The sequence below is a fragment of the Symsagittifera roscoffensis genome, chromosome 6 (genome assembly GCF_963678635.1).
Source record: "Symsagittifera roscoffensis chromosome 6, txSymRosc1.1, whole genome shotgun sequence".
Taxonomy (NCBI): Eukaryota; Metazoa; Xenacoelomorpha; order Acoela; family Convolutidae; genus Symsagittifera; species Symsagittifera roscoffensis.
Genome location: NC_087067.1, coordinates 7,579,005 through 7,592,554, shown reverse-complemented (window position 1 = coordinate 7,592,554; position 13,550 = coordinate 7,579,005). Strand labels below are relative to the sequence as shown.

Below are 13,550 nucleotides of genomic sequence, written 5' to 3'. Positions count from 1 at the left end.
CTTTTGATTGAGCCCATTTGGTGAGCAAATGTTGCTGTTAGTTACTTTTTATAACTTTTTTTACTCTTTTGTTGATATAAAATAGTTGATATAATATAAACTATTTTGTCAACAGGTCCAAGAAGACGGTTTTTTATTCGTTTTTTTTTGTTCTCGCAACAATGTTAGAACAAACACATTGAAATCGATTGTTTGGGGTTGAATGCTTTTCAAAATTACAATTTTTATAACTTGAGTTCCCACGTATGACCATATTGTGTTTCATAAGTGTTGTTTGAATTAAATTGTGCTTTACTCATCATTAGCTGTGTACGATAATTAAACGACAAATAATGAAATCAAATAATTTTTGTAAGAATTTTTGGTGTTTCAGTTTTATAAAGTTTATGTTGGTCATCTAAAATTTTCCCTGAAAAGATTTGTAAAATAATTTTTGATTTTACATTGGTGTAAAAGACAGTAAATGTATAGCTTACCCAGTGAAAAAAAATGGTGAGTACTTGAATTTGTTTGGGTTAGTCTTTTTAATTCAATCCGTTAATCAATCATACAAAAATTAACCTAGAGCCAGTCCTTAACAAATTTTAACAAGTTTTTGACTGATTTCTGGGGTGTAGTATGAGCAGTTTTTTATGTATGGTTAGGTTAGTATGTAAACTTTGTGGTTTTATTCAAGCATTTAAGCATTTGCTTGTTTCAAAGCCTTGATTCTCTGCAAAATTTTTATACTTATTTTGGCGCCGGTATCTTAACAAGAGTTTTTTTTTACCATTCACCCATTAATTGGTTAAATATGCGAATTGTTTGATTAAATGTTTTTTTAAACTTTTTAAATTGAACATGGTTGATTGCACCATGTTCAATTTCGAAAATCGGACCATACTTTTGTTCATCAATTTCATTTTTTCATTGGTTTGATTTGTCTCTAGACAATTTTCTAAAATTTTTGAGAGAATTTGTTGATAATGCTGCATTTTTTTAGCATATTCCAATCATGGTTGCCTAATATCGATAATGTTTCCTCGATTTTGGTTTTTTTAGCTATATTTCTTAACATTAAATCACTTTGTTGACAACGAGCGACAATCATTGTGGTATAAGACCTACCGGCATTTAAGATTAGTCTTAAAAATTCGTTTAAAACAGTCTATTCTATTGATTTGTTTTAAATAATATTGTAATTGATTTTAAAGATCAAATTACCTGTTGAAAAGACTTGCAACTGATTTCAATCGAATTAATTTCCAAGAGAATTTTATCTACTATAATGCAATATAAACTATTATATTCCTCACAAGTAAACTTTTTCAATCAATCAGAATTTTTTAATCTGCCAAAACTTTGTCACACAAAAAAGTGAAAGTGTTTTAATTCACCTATGGGTTATTTTTTTCTGAAACAAAAGAAATCAAAAGAAATCTCCAATTGTGAGATGTTTTGTTCCACTGTGGTTCATCTTACAAATTAAGATCCTAAGACAAAGGTTTTATAAGAAAATTTTGAGAATTCATTAAAATTTTGGGATACTTTAAAATTAATTGAAAGTTTCCCGCGGTAGCTAGAACAATTTCTTCCGAATAAATCAAAAAATTAAAACAATTTTCTGCTAGTTTCATAGTTTAAAAAATGAAGGAGCATGATGAACCAAGTCTGATTTAGCAGAATAATTGCAGAAATTATTTTAACATTTTTCACATTAATCAACGTCTCTGAAAAACTTAAGCTATAAACTACTCAGATTCAAGGTCCCAACGAAAAAAAGCAACAAAAAAAATTAAAATCGATTGAAATAAAAATTTTGTGAACAACAATTAAATTAAAACGTCTGACAATCATAATCGATTGTAATCGATTTTAGTTGTATCATAAAAGGTGTATCAATAATCGCTCATAATCGGCTAGAGCTTGTTTCTTAAATGACCTCAAATTTTTTTCAAAGCGAAAGATCATAGTTGATCAAAAATGACTATAATAAGCTTTTATCAGTTTTAGTCAGAGTTGTTACAAAATCTTGAAGATTCATTATTTTCTTTCTCTGGTGAATTTTTATCAATTTTTGTTGCAATAAATAACAAGTTCTTTCAAAAAATTACTTGAGTTGTTGCTACTTGAAAATTGTGTTTTAGGCTAGCCTATACTACTTTTTGAGTCTGGGCTGTCTTTGGGCTGGAAAAAATTGTACTGTTTTGAAGAACGGTATGGATACTCCTCCAAATTTGCGGTCATTTTCTTGGGTTTCTTTGAATAAATAATGTGGCTGCCGGCTGATCGCTTTCAGTTATAGATAGTATGGCATCAGTAAAACATGAAATTTAGTTCGCAGCTTTTACGGAACAAATTTATAATCTTACGCGTTAACTGGTATACTTGAGTCCTTAACTCAGTATGATTTTTTTTTTTTTTTATCATTTCATACTATTTTAGCTTCTTGTAATTTTGCTGTTGATAGTTTATACAGTGTTTTTAGTTCATTCTGAGCTTTGCATCCTAAAATTCCTAAAATGTTTTCCTGCCCAACTTGTTTTTAGAGTTCTCAATATTAAGCTCAATGCTAAATTAACGTAATTAGTTATATCTGCGGATATTCTTTGGTAGATACCATATGGGGGAGAGGTTGCTAAGTAGATCCGATTTCTCCTAATCTTAAATTGGGATGGTGGTTATTCGATTCATTCATTTGTGATTGCGTCTTTGGTTTGAAAAACAAAATATAAAATCTTGTGAAATTCTAAATTCTTTTTTTTATAGTATAGCCTTATTAGTTATTATAAGTATTATTTATTTAATCTGCGATTCGTTGTTGATTTTGGTTTTTACACCAAACAAAATTTAACTCTGATTTGGTGCTGCTTATTTTTTAAGCTAACCTTTGTGTCAGTTTTTTGCATGGGTAAGGTACATTGAATTAGACTAATACCAAAATGTGTTTTTCTCAAAAAATTGGACCTTATAACTTATTATATTTTCTTTTCTCCGATAACTTTCATAGTCTAAAAACAATTAAAAGTCTAATTATTCATAGTCTAAATTTGCAATAAAAGTTTTTTTTCAAATGCTAGTCACACAATTTTTTTTTAAAAAATGTACGATGATCATTTTTCTGTTTTTTTCTCTCCAAAAATAAGTTAGAAAAAAAAAACAATACACTAGGGTATCAGTGCCTGGACTACGTTTAAATCGTTTTTTTTTAAATTAGTTTGTTCTTGCCTTGAAATATTTGTGTGATTACAAAAAAAAAACTAGAAATTGTACCCATTTATAAAGTTTTTCAAATGCTTGTCACACAATAACCATTTTTCAGTTTTTTTTTCTCCAAAAATAATTTAGAAAAAAAATCTATACAAGTTTTTGTTCAAGTAGAAGAAAACACTTTTGTTGAAAATTGCTAGTCATGCGCTCTGTCTGTGACTAGCATTTTATTTGTGTTGAAGTCATTCCGGGCAATCTACCTGCAAATTCAAATGAACAGAAAAGACAAGAAGATTGCGAGAACAAAGTTTCGTGAAAAATGTATAGGTGACCTGCATATGTTAGGAGGTAGGGATCATGTGAAACGACTCTACTGAGTTGTCAGACACTGTTTATCTTGCTTTTCATTTCATATTGTCAACTGCTTTAAGACATTAAACATGAATATTTGAAACTTTTATTTTTCATTGCTCTGACCACTAAAAATATGAAGCACTTTTGTTTTTGGGTGTGTAATAGTTCGTTTTTTTGACAAATTTTTTCCACGCAAAGTCAATGCCCTCAAAAAATCTTTAGAATGGACCACGTGATCCTTTTTAAAACCATTTCGAACGTTTTAGATTTTGATTTGAGCGACATAAAAATTATCATAAAAAGGAAAAAAAGTGAGAACAACCACGTTTTGGTCTAATTTGAAATTAAAAAAGACTGCGACAAAGCTGAAATCTATTAAGAATTGGAAAAAGTTATGAATATGTTTTCAAATCTTTTTCAATTATTACGAGGCCCAACTGCGGACTACACTTAAAAATTTTCCTTGGAATACGGGTACAAATAACTTTAAGAAACGTTTTATCGCCACATTTGCTTAGTTGCTCAAAGTTAAACTGAGTCCACAAAATTTTTAAGCGGAATCCGCAAATGTAAGGGGATTCCGCCTATTGTAGGTGGATTCCGCAAGTTTCCACTAGTGGATTCCGCGAGTGGATTCCGTTGAAAAACTAAAAGCTGAAAATTAATTGTTTAAAAAAACCCAATATAGGTTTTCACCTCCCCAGTTAAAAAGTTTTTATCCTTGATTTTGGTTTAGTTAACTGCTTGTAAAATTACAGGCGCCGTGAAAAAGAGCCTCATTGTGATATAGTAGTTTAAATATCAAAACGAGGTAAAAAACAAAACATTAAAACACTGGAATTATTAAATGCGTGCGCATTTTTTCCCATTGTTTCATTACTTTTAATTAGATCAGCAATATCCTGTAAAAAAAAGTTTACCGGAAGTTAAAATAATATATTCATCACAATGCATCCTTTTGTGATGTTGATCTGATTTTTGGTGCAAAAGATAAAAATTAATTTAACAGCTTTTTTGAAGGGGTAAAACGAAAAACAACAAAACACTGTTTTTTATAATTTTCTGTGAATTTTTTGTCCCATTGTTTAAGAACTTTCAAATAGATGAGCAATATCCTGTAAAAAAAAGTCGAATTGGAATTGAAATGAGATAATCATCACAACGATTGGGTAATGTTGATATAATTTTTGGTGCAAATGTTTCAGAGTCATTAAAAACTTGTTTGACATCACTAAAAAAAATTTTGTTAGATAATTTTCTATTTTTGGGTAAAATTAGCTTTTAAGTCATTAAAAACTTGTTTGACATAACTAAAAAGAAGTTTTTGTTAGGTAATTTTCTATTTTTGGGAAAAAATAGCTTTCAAAGTATTTGAAATGAGAATAAATTTCTCTAACATTGCTCGAATGAATCGCGTTAGATTAAACAATTTAAGCCATGATTTACCTGAGCAACTTCACCAGCAAATTTGACAGCAAACGGTAAGATGATCTCGTTCGGTTTCATTACAATATCTTGTCGGCTCAAGTAATCTTCAGGCGCGATATAGTAGTACTAAAAGCAAAATAATCAATGAATGATTGCATTAGTATGTCTGAAAAAACCTGTTTAAGCTGTAACATTTTGAACTCGGTTGAAAATTTAGATCAAGTGAACATTCAACCCTCCCTCTCCCCCCCCCATTAATAGACCAATTTGAGATACTCCGACCCAGCGTTGAAAATAAATTAAACTTGCTAAGCGCTGCGTGTGAAACGCTCTGTTCCGATTGGCGGAAAGTTCGAACTCAGAACCGAGTTAACATCCTCCCCCCTAAACGTGTTTGGGGGATTGTTTACTGGAACCAAAATTTTGTTGTTGGAGAAAATTTGAAATCAAGAGTGTTTTTTTTTGCTTAAAACTTTTACGTGGCCAAACTGTGTATTTTTTAAATTATAAGCGGATTACGCAAAATGGACGCTCCCTTTGTTCTTTTTAATGTTTGATAGTTGATAATATGAATTCGTTCATGTGTTGTTTATGGTAACTTCCCAAATGGCATAATTCCCAAATGGCATAAAAATGGAAATTTTTCCCAAATGGCATAAATTTCAAATTTTCATTGTAATTTAAACGTTTTCTATCAATTTCTAATTCTAACATTTTGTCAGGAACGAAAACATGTGAGCACGATTTGGAGTTAATTACTCCAAACAAATTTAAGCAACATATTTGTCGAAAAAAATTGACCACAAGCAGCTTATTGATAATCGCAAGCTTATGCTTCTTGCTTTTGATAAAAAGTTCTACAAGTTTTTTACGATAAAATGTCAATCAACATTTGAATTGACAATTTGACTAATTTTCTCACATTGTTCACAAAAAAATTGTTCTCGATTTTTCCAAACCAACTGTTGCATGAAATTTATGCCATTTGGGAAATTTTTCATTTTTATGCCATTTGGGAATTATGCCATTTGAGACGTAATCGTTGTTTATTCTTCAAACTTCTCTATATTTTTAACTTGTCGCTTCTGCATTAAAGTTAAAATCTAGCCTAACTGCTTTTTCGTTGCAAGCAAATTTACATTTGTTCTTTGGGATTGCCAAGTTTTTATTATTTCGTTAATCAATACGGTTTTTAGCGCCAATTCATGTGCGGATTTCTTTCCATTTATCAGCTCCCAAATGTCATTTTAAAAGGAAACATTTTTTTGCAGTTTTTAAATCAGATATTGTTTGTTTTCCGGTACTCGGCTCTCATAACTGTCAAATCGTAGAATTATTTTTGAAAAATTAATCCGTCCCATCAGAGGCGATTTTGCAGAGGCGATTTTAACCCACAGGTTTGAATCATGGTGTCGGCACCATGTCGTACGGGGAAAACACCGAGCGCACCATTTGGAACTGGACTCCCAAGTTTTTTAAAAGGGATAAGAGGAGTCGAATAAGGTCTATTGCAACTAGTTCGTAGTTAATGTCTTAGACAAGAGTAGTGTTCTTTAGACAAGCCTATTATACCGTTCACTGGTTCCATTTAGCGACATTAGCTCTTTCTATTTAGGTTCAGGTGTTGCGTGTGGGATAAACGTGTGTTCTTACTACAATTTTTTTCTAGACCTTCTCTCAGATAAAATTTCATTATTTATGGCAATCAGCTCAATAGCAACTAAAAAAGCAAAACTTGCACGAGAAAAATCAACAATCAACGACATTAAAAAGTGAGATGAAAAACACATTTTGTACTTACAAAATAGGCTTGCATCCACGTGTATGCTCCTTCTAATTCTAAAATCCAGTGATTTCCAAACTGACATTCATCGTTTGCGTTTTCTTCCATCACCAATTTGTTTCTTCAGCTCGCTAAGAATTTGAGGAGAACCAATATATGCAAAAAATGTGCTATACTTTTCTAGCTTCTAGAGTTTCCAAATGAATTGAAGTTGTTCTTTTTGCAGAAATACTTAAACAAGAAAAATTGGAGACAAAGAACTCAAACACTCGTGAGAACAACATGCTATTTTTTTGTATCAGATTTTATTTAAATCAAGAAAATGGTTCCCTAAAAACATCAAATACAATACAGAAATACATGTTTATAAGTATAGTAAGCAAACACGCACGAATGTCTATACGCATATTGTTTTTCTTAAGTTCGTAATACGCTTTTTTAACATAGTTTTTTTAAATTGTTTTCATTTCAATCTATCCGCCAATATCCGCCAAAAGTCAAATAATCAAGATAAACCTTCAAACTTCAATTCAAAAATAATGTTTACTGCTGAATACACAGGAAGAAAAATGTTCTTTTCATGTAATGATTTTGCTCTGATTTTTGATTAATTGGATTGAAAAAAATTTGATCCGATTTTTCTGCTCTGAACTGATTGACTACAAAGAACATCTCTCATACGAATCAAAATTGATGTATTCGGAGGCTGACATCATAGCCTCCTGTCCTGGGTGAGAGCGATAAAGGCGAGCAAGGACAGCTTGTCTGAGAGGTTCGGGGATTGCCAACTTGTTGTCAATGATCACGCAGTTGTTGACCACCGCTGCCTTGGGCCAGAAATGAGCCAAATAAGCCCCGAGCTTTTTTGAAGGTAGTGACATCTTTATTGACAATAGCAGGCTTCATAGGGCTCAGAAAGTGGTCCTCCTCAGTGAATTCAGCTAAAAGGTCAGCATCAAAAAGGCCAGGCAGTCACACAATGTCCTTCTTGGATTTCGAAAGGATCGGCTTGCCGCCATTAGCAGCAAAAACCCCGATTTTGGCGGCTGTGTTGACCTTCTGAGGTCTAGTTAAACGGCACCGTCTCATAGCCTCCAACAGCTGAACAGTCCTCGCGGGAACAAAACGAGTTTTGGTTGCTCGTTCACGGATTCGATTATGTTGTCGGATTTGATCCATGCGAGAACTTCGACCCAACTGTCGAGATCTCATCGGAGGACGCGGGCTTGGTCGTCTGAAGTTTGGCGAGCTCAATGGAAAGTTTTCCACAAATGTGAGGAGGCCAGTTTGTTCCGCCGTTGAGTTGAGTATTGTCTGAGAGTCGATAGGGTGAGTTAAAGTAGAATTTAGATCGTTTTTAGTTAGTATTTGAGTAGTATTAGGTGGTAGATTCGGCTCCGGTAGATTCATTTTTGATGGTAAGGTTTTAATAGATGAGAAGAAAATGTTGAATTAGAGAGAAAAGATGTATGACTGTTTCGGAAAGATTTAGGTCGAAAACAATGATCTCAAGTGAGAGAAACCGGTCTATGATTTTTAATTAGCATACTCGTTTCTGATTGGCTAACATTCTTTGAGCTTAACTTGACGCCCTCTATCGGTGAGAAACTTGAAGGACATATTTGCATAACGTGATTTGATTGGTTAACAGACCGAGGTAATTTTCTGTCGCCCCCTACCGGAGAATGCTTGGATGACGGCAAGAAGGAATGCCGTGGTGAAAGATTAACGCCCTCTTGTGAAGGATGACAAAACCCATCACTCGAATTATGAGAGCTATATGAAATGATGAATGTTAAGGCCTTTTTAAAAGGCTCAATGGACTTAACGACAAAAAGTTCATTGTAATTAGAGGGAGCAGGAGCAGAAAATGTAGGGTAGCGAGATAAATAATCCACAATACCCAAGGTGACCCCAGGGACATGATGACCTCGAAATCAAAGAGTAATAAACGATCTGCCCATCGAGAAAGACGAGATTGGTACGACTTGTTATTATAATTTTCATTCAATGCCAAAATAATGGCTTTGTGATCTGTCAACACTTGAAAACGATTACCCAAGAAATAAGTACGAAAAGGTTCACAAGCCCAAACAATTCCAATTCATTTGTACTTTACTTCGCCTCTGCATTATTAAGAAAACGCGAAGCAAACGCAGTTGGCCCCCAAGCTCCCGGTTCGATTTTCTGTTCAAGGCAAGCTAGCCCGTTATGATTAGCATCACATTTTACCCGTGAGTTTTTTGAAGAATCGTTCTGAAACAAACTAGGAATTTTAGCTACCAGATTGATTATACTTTTGAAGGCACCATCTCGTTCCTCTCCCCACAGAAACGACTGTTTGTTACATGCTTTTAAAGATTGCCGAAATTGAACTTTATGAGTGTGCAAATTAGGTATAAACCGTTGTAAATGATTTAACGTTCCCAAAAATGAACGGAGCTGTTTCAAAGTTCTTGGAGGTTTTTGTGATTAGATCGCATCTATTTTTGAAAATTTAGGAGATTACCGTCCTCATTATTGTCATATCCTAACCAACTTAATTGGTTAAAGGAAAATTCACACTTACTAAGTTTCAGTGCCCAGCCTTCCGCATCGAGTCTCCGCATCGCCTTCTCTACCAGTGCGTTATGTTCTTGAATATGCGCTTTCGTCACTACTAAAATATCGTCCAAGTAACGAATGGCACTCTCTAGTCCTTGTAAAGTACAGTCCATTGCCTTCTGGAACTCATTTGGCATATCTGTTAAGCCGTAAAACCCAGTTTTGAATCTGTACGTTCCCGTAGCATCCCCGCACCAGCTGTTGAAGTTGCAATGACTACTGGTAAAAAAAGATAACAAAAACTGACTGAAAGCGTACTTCAAGTCCAATGATGTGAACCAAACCTTGCCAGGTACATCCTTAGTGATGATCTGAGCCACTGAATTGATGAGTTCATGAATGTTTGGCATCTGAAACTTGTTTTTTCCAGATCTGGGCATTTATCGGTTTGACATTAAGAGCAAGTTTGATTGAGCCATCATTTTTTGCTGTCAACACGATGGGCGCTATGAAAAATCGGTCGTACATTTATCCAGTTTTTCGATATGACCTTGTTCTACTAACAGCCTGATCTCATTAGCAACTCTATCCTGGATATGAATAGGAACTTTACGTCCTTTAACTTGACGCGGTACAAGAGGGAATTTAAAGTTTGTATATACTTTTTGATTCTTGGATCTGCCTAATCGACTAAAAAAGTGTGCATATTTACTGGCAAAGAACGAACCCCAATATTCGGATATCGGGTCCTGAGGTTTATCCCCGCGCAGATAAACAGACTCCGCGCTCAATTGAGTAGTTACCAAACCTAGTTGATCTTGCAAGCCCACACCCAAAAGGTTTCGAGTTCTATTTTCAGAGACGAGGAAAAGAGCCTCCTCCACTTTCCAGACCCTAGAAGAGATCGGAATGCGAATTGACCCGAGAAGACGAATTGGTTTCTTATTGTAATCAACTTACAAAGTATCTATAGGGTATCGTGTGTTGTCACGGAATTCGATAGACGGGTTACGTTGTAGTAAAAAGTCACAATTGCGTTTTTTGAGGAACGAAACCGAACTTCCCGTGTCAACGGTTGAGTAAAAGAAGCTATGACCTGAACGTAACTGAATACTAAGGCTTCTAGGTTTCCCTCTGTTTGACTTGAGAAGCTCGATACTTTCTAACTGCAGAATACCATACTCTGATTCGCTATCGTACTCAACGTCTATAAAATTACAGTCGATCGAAGGACCCGACGCCTCCTCGTTTTTGTGAACCAAATTCACTCGTCGTTTTGATGAATTACAACTCTTAGCAAAGTGACCACGTTTCGTGCAATGATTACACGCAACTTCGCGAGCTGGGCAAGATTTTCTGTGATCCGGACTAAAAGGATTACCACAGAAGTAGCACGATTTGTTCCCTTGGTTGCTTTGCGTGTTTTGTCGATTGGTTTGATTTTGAGGATATTTAAGTTTTCCTCGAGACGACTGAATTGAGAAAGTGGATTCTTGTTTAAATTTTAAAGTATTGGAAAACTGATTGTGTGGAAGTAGTTTTTGGAACTGAGCGGACGTACTAGCCGTTTTTTCACACCCCAGTGCGAGCTTAAAGGTATTATCCTAATCCGTCTTTGCCTTAATTAGTTGTTGCTGGACATCAACGTCACGAATTCGTCCAATAAAACGATCTTTCAGAGTTTCCGTTTCTTGAGCGTTGGGCCAATTACACGTGGCAATCTGAGCGCTATGTCGAGCATAGAATGAAGAGAAAGTATCATTCATTGTCCAGCATTAATACAGTGTTATAAAGCTTAGTATGTTCGACAGTATAGTCTCGTTCCACCTTGAACAGCGTCTCACAGCCATTATAAAAGCCTCGAAAAGGAGTAACGCTAATATCCGTGTGGGGAAAGGAGTCTGCAAAACTTCTCTTTCCTTCGTTTCCTAATGCGAAGAACGAGCGTGACTTCAAACGAGCCTCAGCTTCGTGATAAAACCAGTTTTGGGTGATTCTAGGACCTTTTCTTCGGTGCTCAACATTTAATTCAGTTACTCTACGAACTGCAGCTTGATCTCGGATGACTCGAGCATTCGCCTCCCCAGCGTCTTCTCCAGGACCAACTGCCTCTGGTTTTGGGGGGATCATCGATGATTTCTGTAGTTTCTACTAAAAGGTCTTGAGGGTTGATATTATCTTTTAGACCCACTGCTAGGAAGAATTGACCTATCCAAGATTCCCAAAAGGAATATCGGATTAACAGATGGCTTCGCCCAAAAGGGTGGAATACCTAACAGGTCAGTCCTGTCTTCATTCACAGAAACTGCTGGCTGCGCCATGACATTTGCCGAAAAATAACGAGTCAAAACATAGTTGTTCAGTAGAAGTAAATTGATAGATTAGTTGTTTAGTTAGTTGCAAAAGTTAGTTTTAGATACTTAGTTCCAATTTGGTATTTACTAGTTAAACTTTGACCAAGAGAATATAGAGTTTGAGGAAGAGATAAATAGACATCTAACAAACGATGTAACAAAACAACAGAGTGACCACGCACAGCGTGGCACTCGGTATAGGCCATATCTGTGACATTGAATAAGCAATTATAATAAATCTGCAGCTAAAGGACAAGTTGTGAGCGAGGTACCGAAGGTCGCCTCATGACACATGCAAAAAACTGGCCGATTAACAATCTTTGATTTTAAAAAAAATCAAGAGTTGTTGTATTAGAAAATACCCACACCATTCGAACACTTCAAGTGACTTTAAAGCATTTTCCCCGCCCCTTGCGTTTACTTGAAAAAGGGGAGAAAATATGTCTGCACTTAAACAAAGTGTGTGAGGCTTAAATTTCAAAATTGGGAGCTAGTATTGAAAACCTTACAACCAATGAGAAAGAAACAAGCACTATAAAGATCACTCTAAACCTGTTGCACAACTGTTGACGACTTATGGTTTCGAAAATGGCCATTTTGCTGAAACAATTTCGGTTTGTTTGTCAATTATTAAGTACTAAAATCAGAACAAATTGTAGGCTAAATTATCTGATAAATCGATAATATAAACTGATATATTCATTAGAATGCATGGTCTATCCTGATTCAGTTATTGATACCAAAAGAAAATAAGAGTGAAGCAGTGCACACGAAACGAATTTCGTGTTGCTGCCAAAATTTGTGAATTTTTCACACCGAATGAATGAGTTCCGAATAAAAAAATACTAACAAAACTCACGCGGCCGAGATTCACGCCGCACTAAAATATTTAGTTTTCTAAAAATTCTATTTTTAATTAGAACTGTAGATGAACTTCCGCAGATAACTTAATCAATATTTTTTCTGCTGCTAATTGATAGCCAGCAGTCATGCTAGAATTGAAATCTTCGAATGAGAAAAAAACTTAATCACATTGTATCAGCTTTGGTTATATGCTTTGATATTTGCGAAACACACTTTTTTTCCGCATCAAAGCAACGCAATACTAACTTTACACACCTAAGACTTTCTGTATATAACCACCGGTTTTTAAGCAGTTTTTTTTAAATAGCAATAAAATAGTCAAACTTTTTTGAATTTAGCTCTTTGAAAAGAATTTTGTGGTTTTTCAATATCAAAAGTTTTTAAGTTCAAGCTTCAAGATGAGGATTTTTTTCCAGTTGGTTTCTTAAGATGATAACAATTGCTTCTTTTTCAAGTTTTTTTCCCGCACCCAGCTCCCATGTATTCTAACGGACAAAATTGTGGTTTTTTTCGGTATCAGCAAAGTTGCAAAATCATCATTTCAAATCCATTAAAAGTATATTATTTTCGTTATAATTTTTATGTTGAAAAAAAATTTTGATTAAGAGGTTTTTTGTGAAACTTCCGAACTTTTCCTTAGTCAATTGACCTCTTGTTTAGTGATATTTGTGCGTAATGCAGTTTAAAATTTCTTCATATTGTTTTTTTAGCCACAATCGCCATTCTTCGCCGACAGACCAACCTGCCACTAACGTTCAAGGGGATGGGGTTCGGGGGAGGGGCGTTAGAGGAGTTAAACGGGTGTTGGGGTTGTTTGATGGCTGAAACAGGCAGTGGGTTTATTTAATGGTTGAAGGGGGGGGGGGGTTACTCAACCCCACCTTTTTTGTCATCTTCTCCAGTTTATCTTCCCCTATACTTAGCCCCGAGGGGGTAGAAAATAGTAAAACATCAGTTGAACTTTACTACCTGGGAGTGCAGTAAATTGAGGCAAGGGGGTTGTTAAAAGAGGTGCAGTTCTCGTTCGGGTGTGG

At 34.9% G+C, this 13,550-nt stretch overlaps 1 protein-coding gene across 1 annotated transcript in view; it reads right to left on the bottom strand.

The window, feature by feature from the left end:
- Window positions 1–12,605, bottom strand: part of LOC134848579 (uncharacterized) — a 74,208-nt gene extending 61,603 nt beyond the window's left edge. Inside the window, exons 1-3 of the mRNA XM_063866093.1 lie at window positions 12,503–12,605; window positions 6,773–6,885; window positions 4,990–5,097 (exon numbers count right to left, since the gene is read on the bottom strand). Of these exons, the coding sequence (XP_063722163.1) occupies window positions 4,990–5,097; window positions 6,773–6,862 (198 nt within the window). The 5' untranslated portion in view covers window positions 6,863–6,885; window positions 12,503–12,605. The remainder of the gene's footprint in view (window positions 1–4,989; window positions 5,098–6,772; window positions 6,886–12,502) is intronic.
- Between the last annotated feature and the right edge of the window lie 945 nt (window positions 12,606–13,550).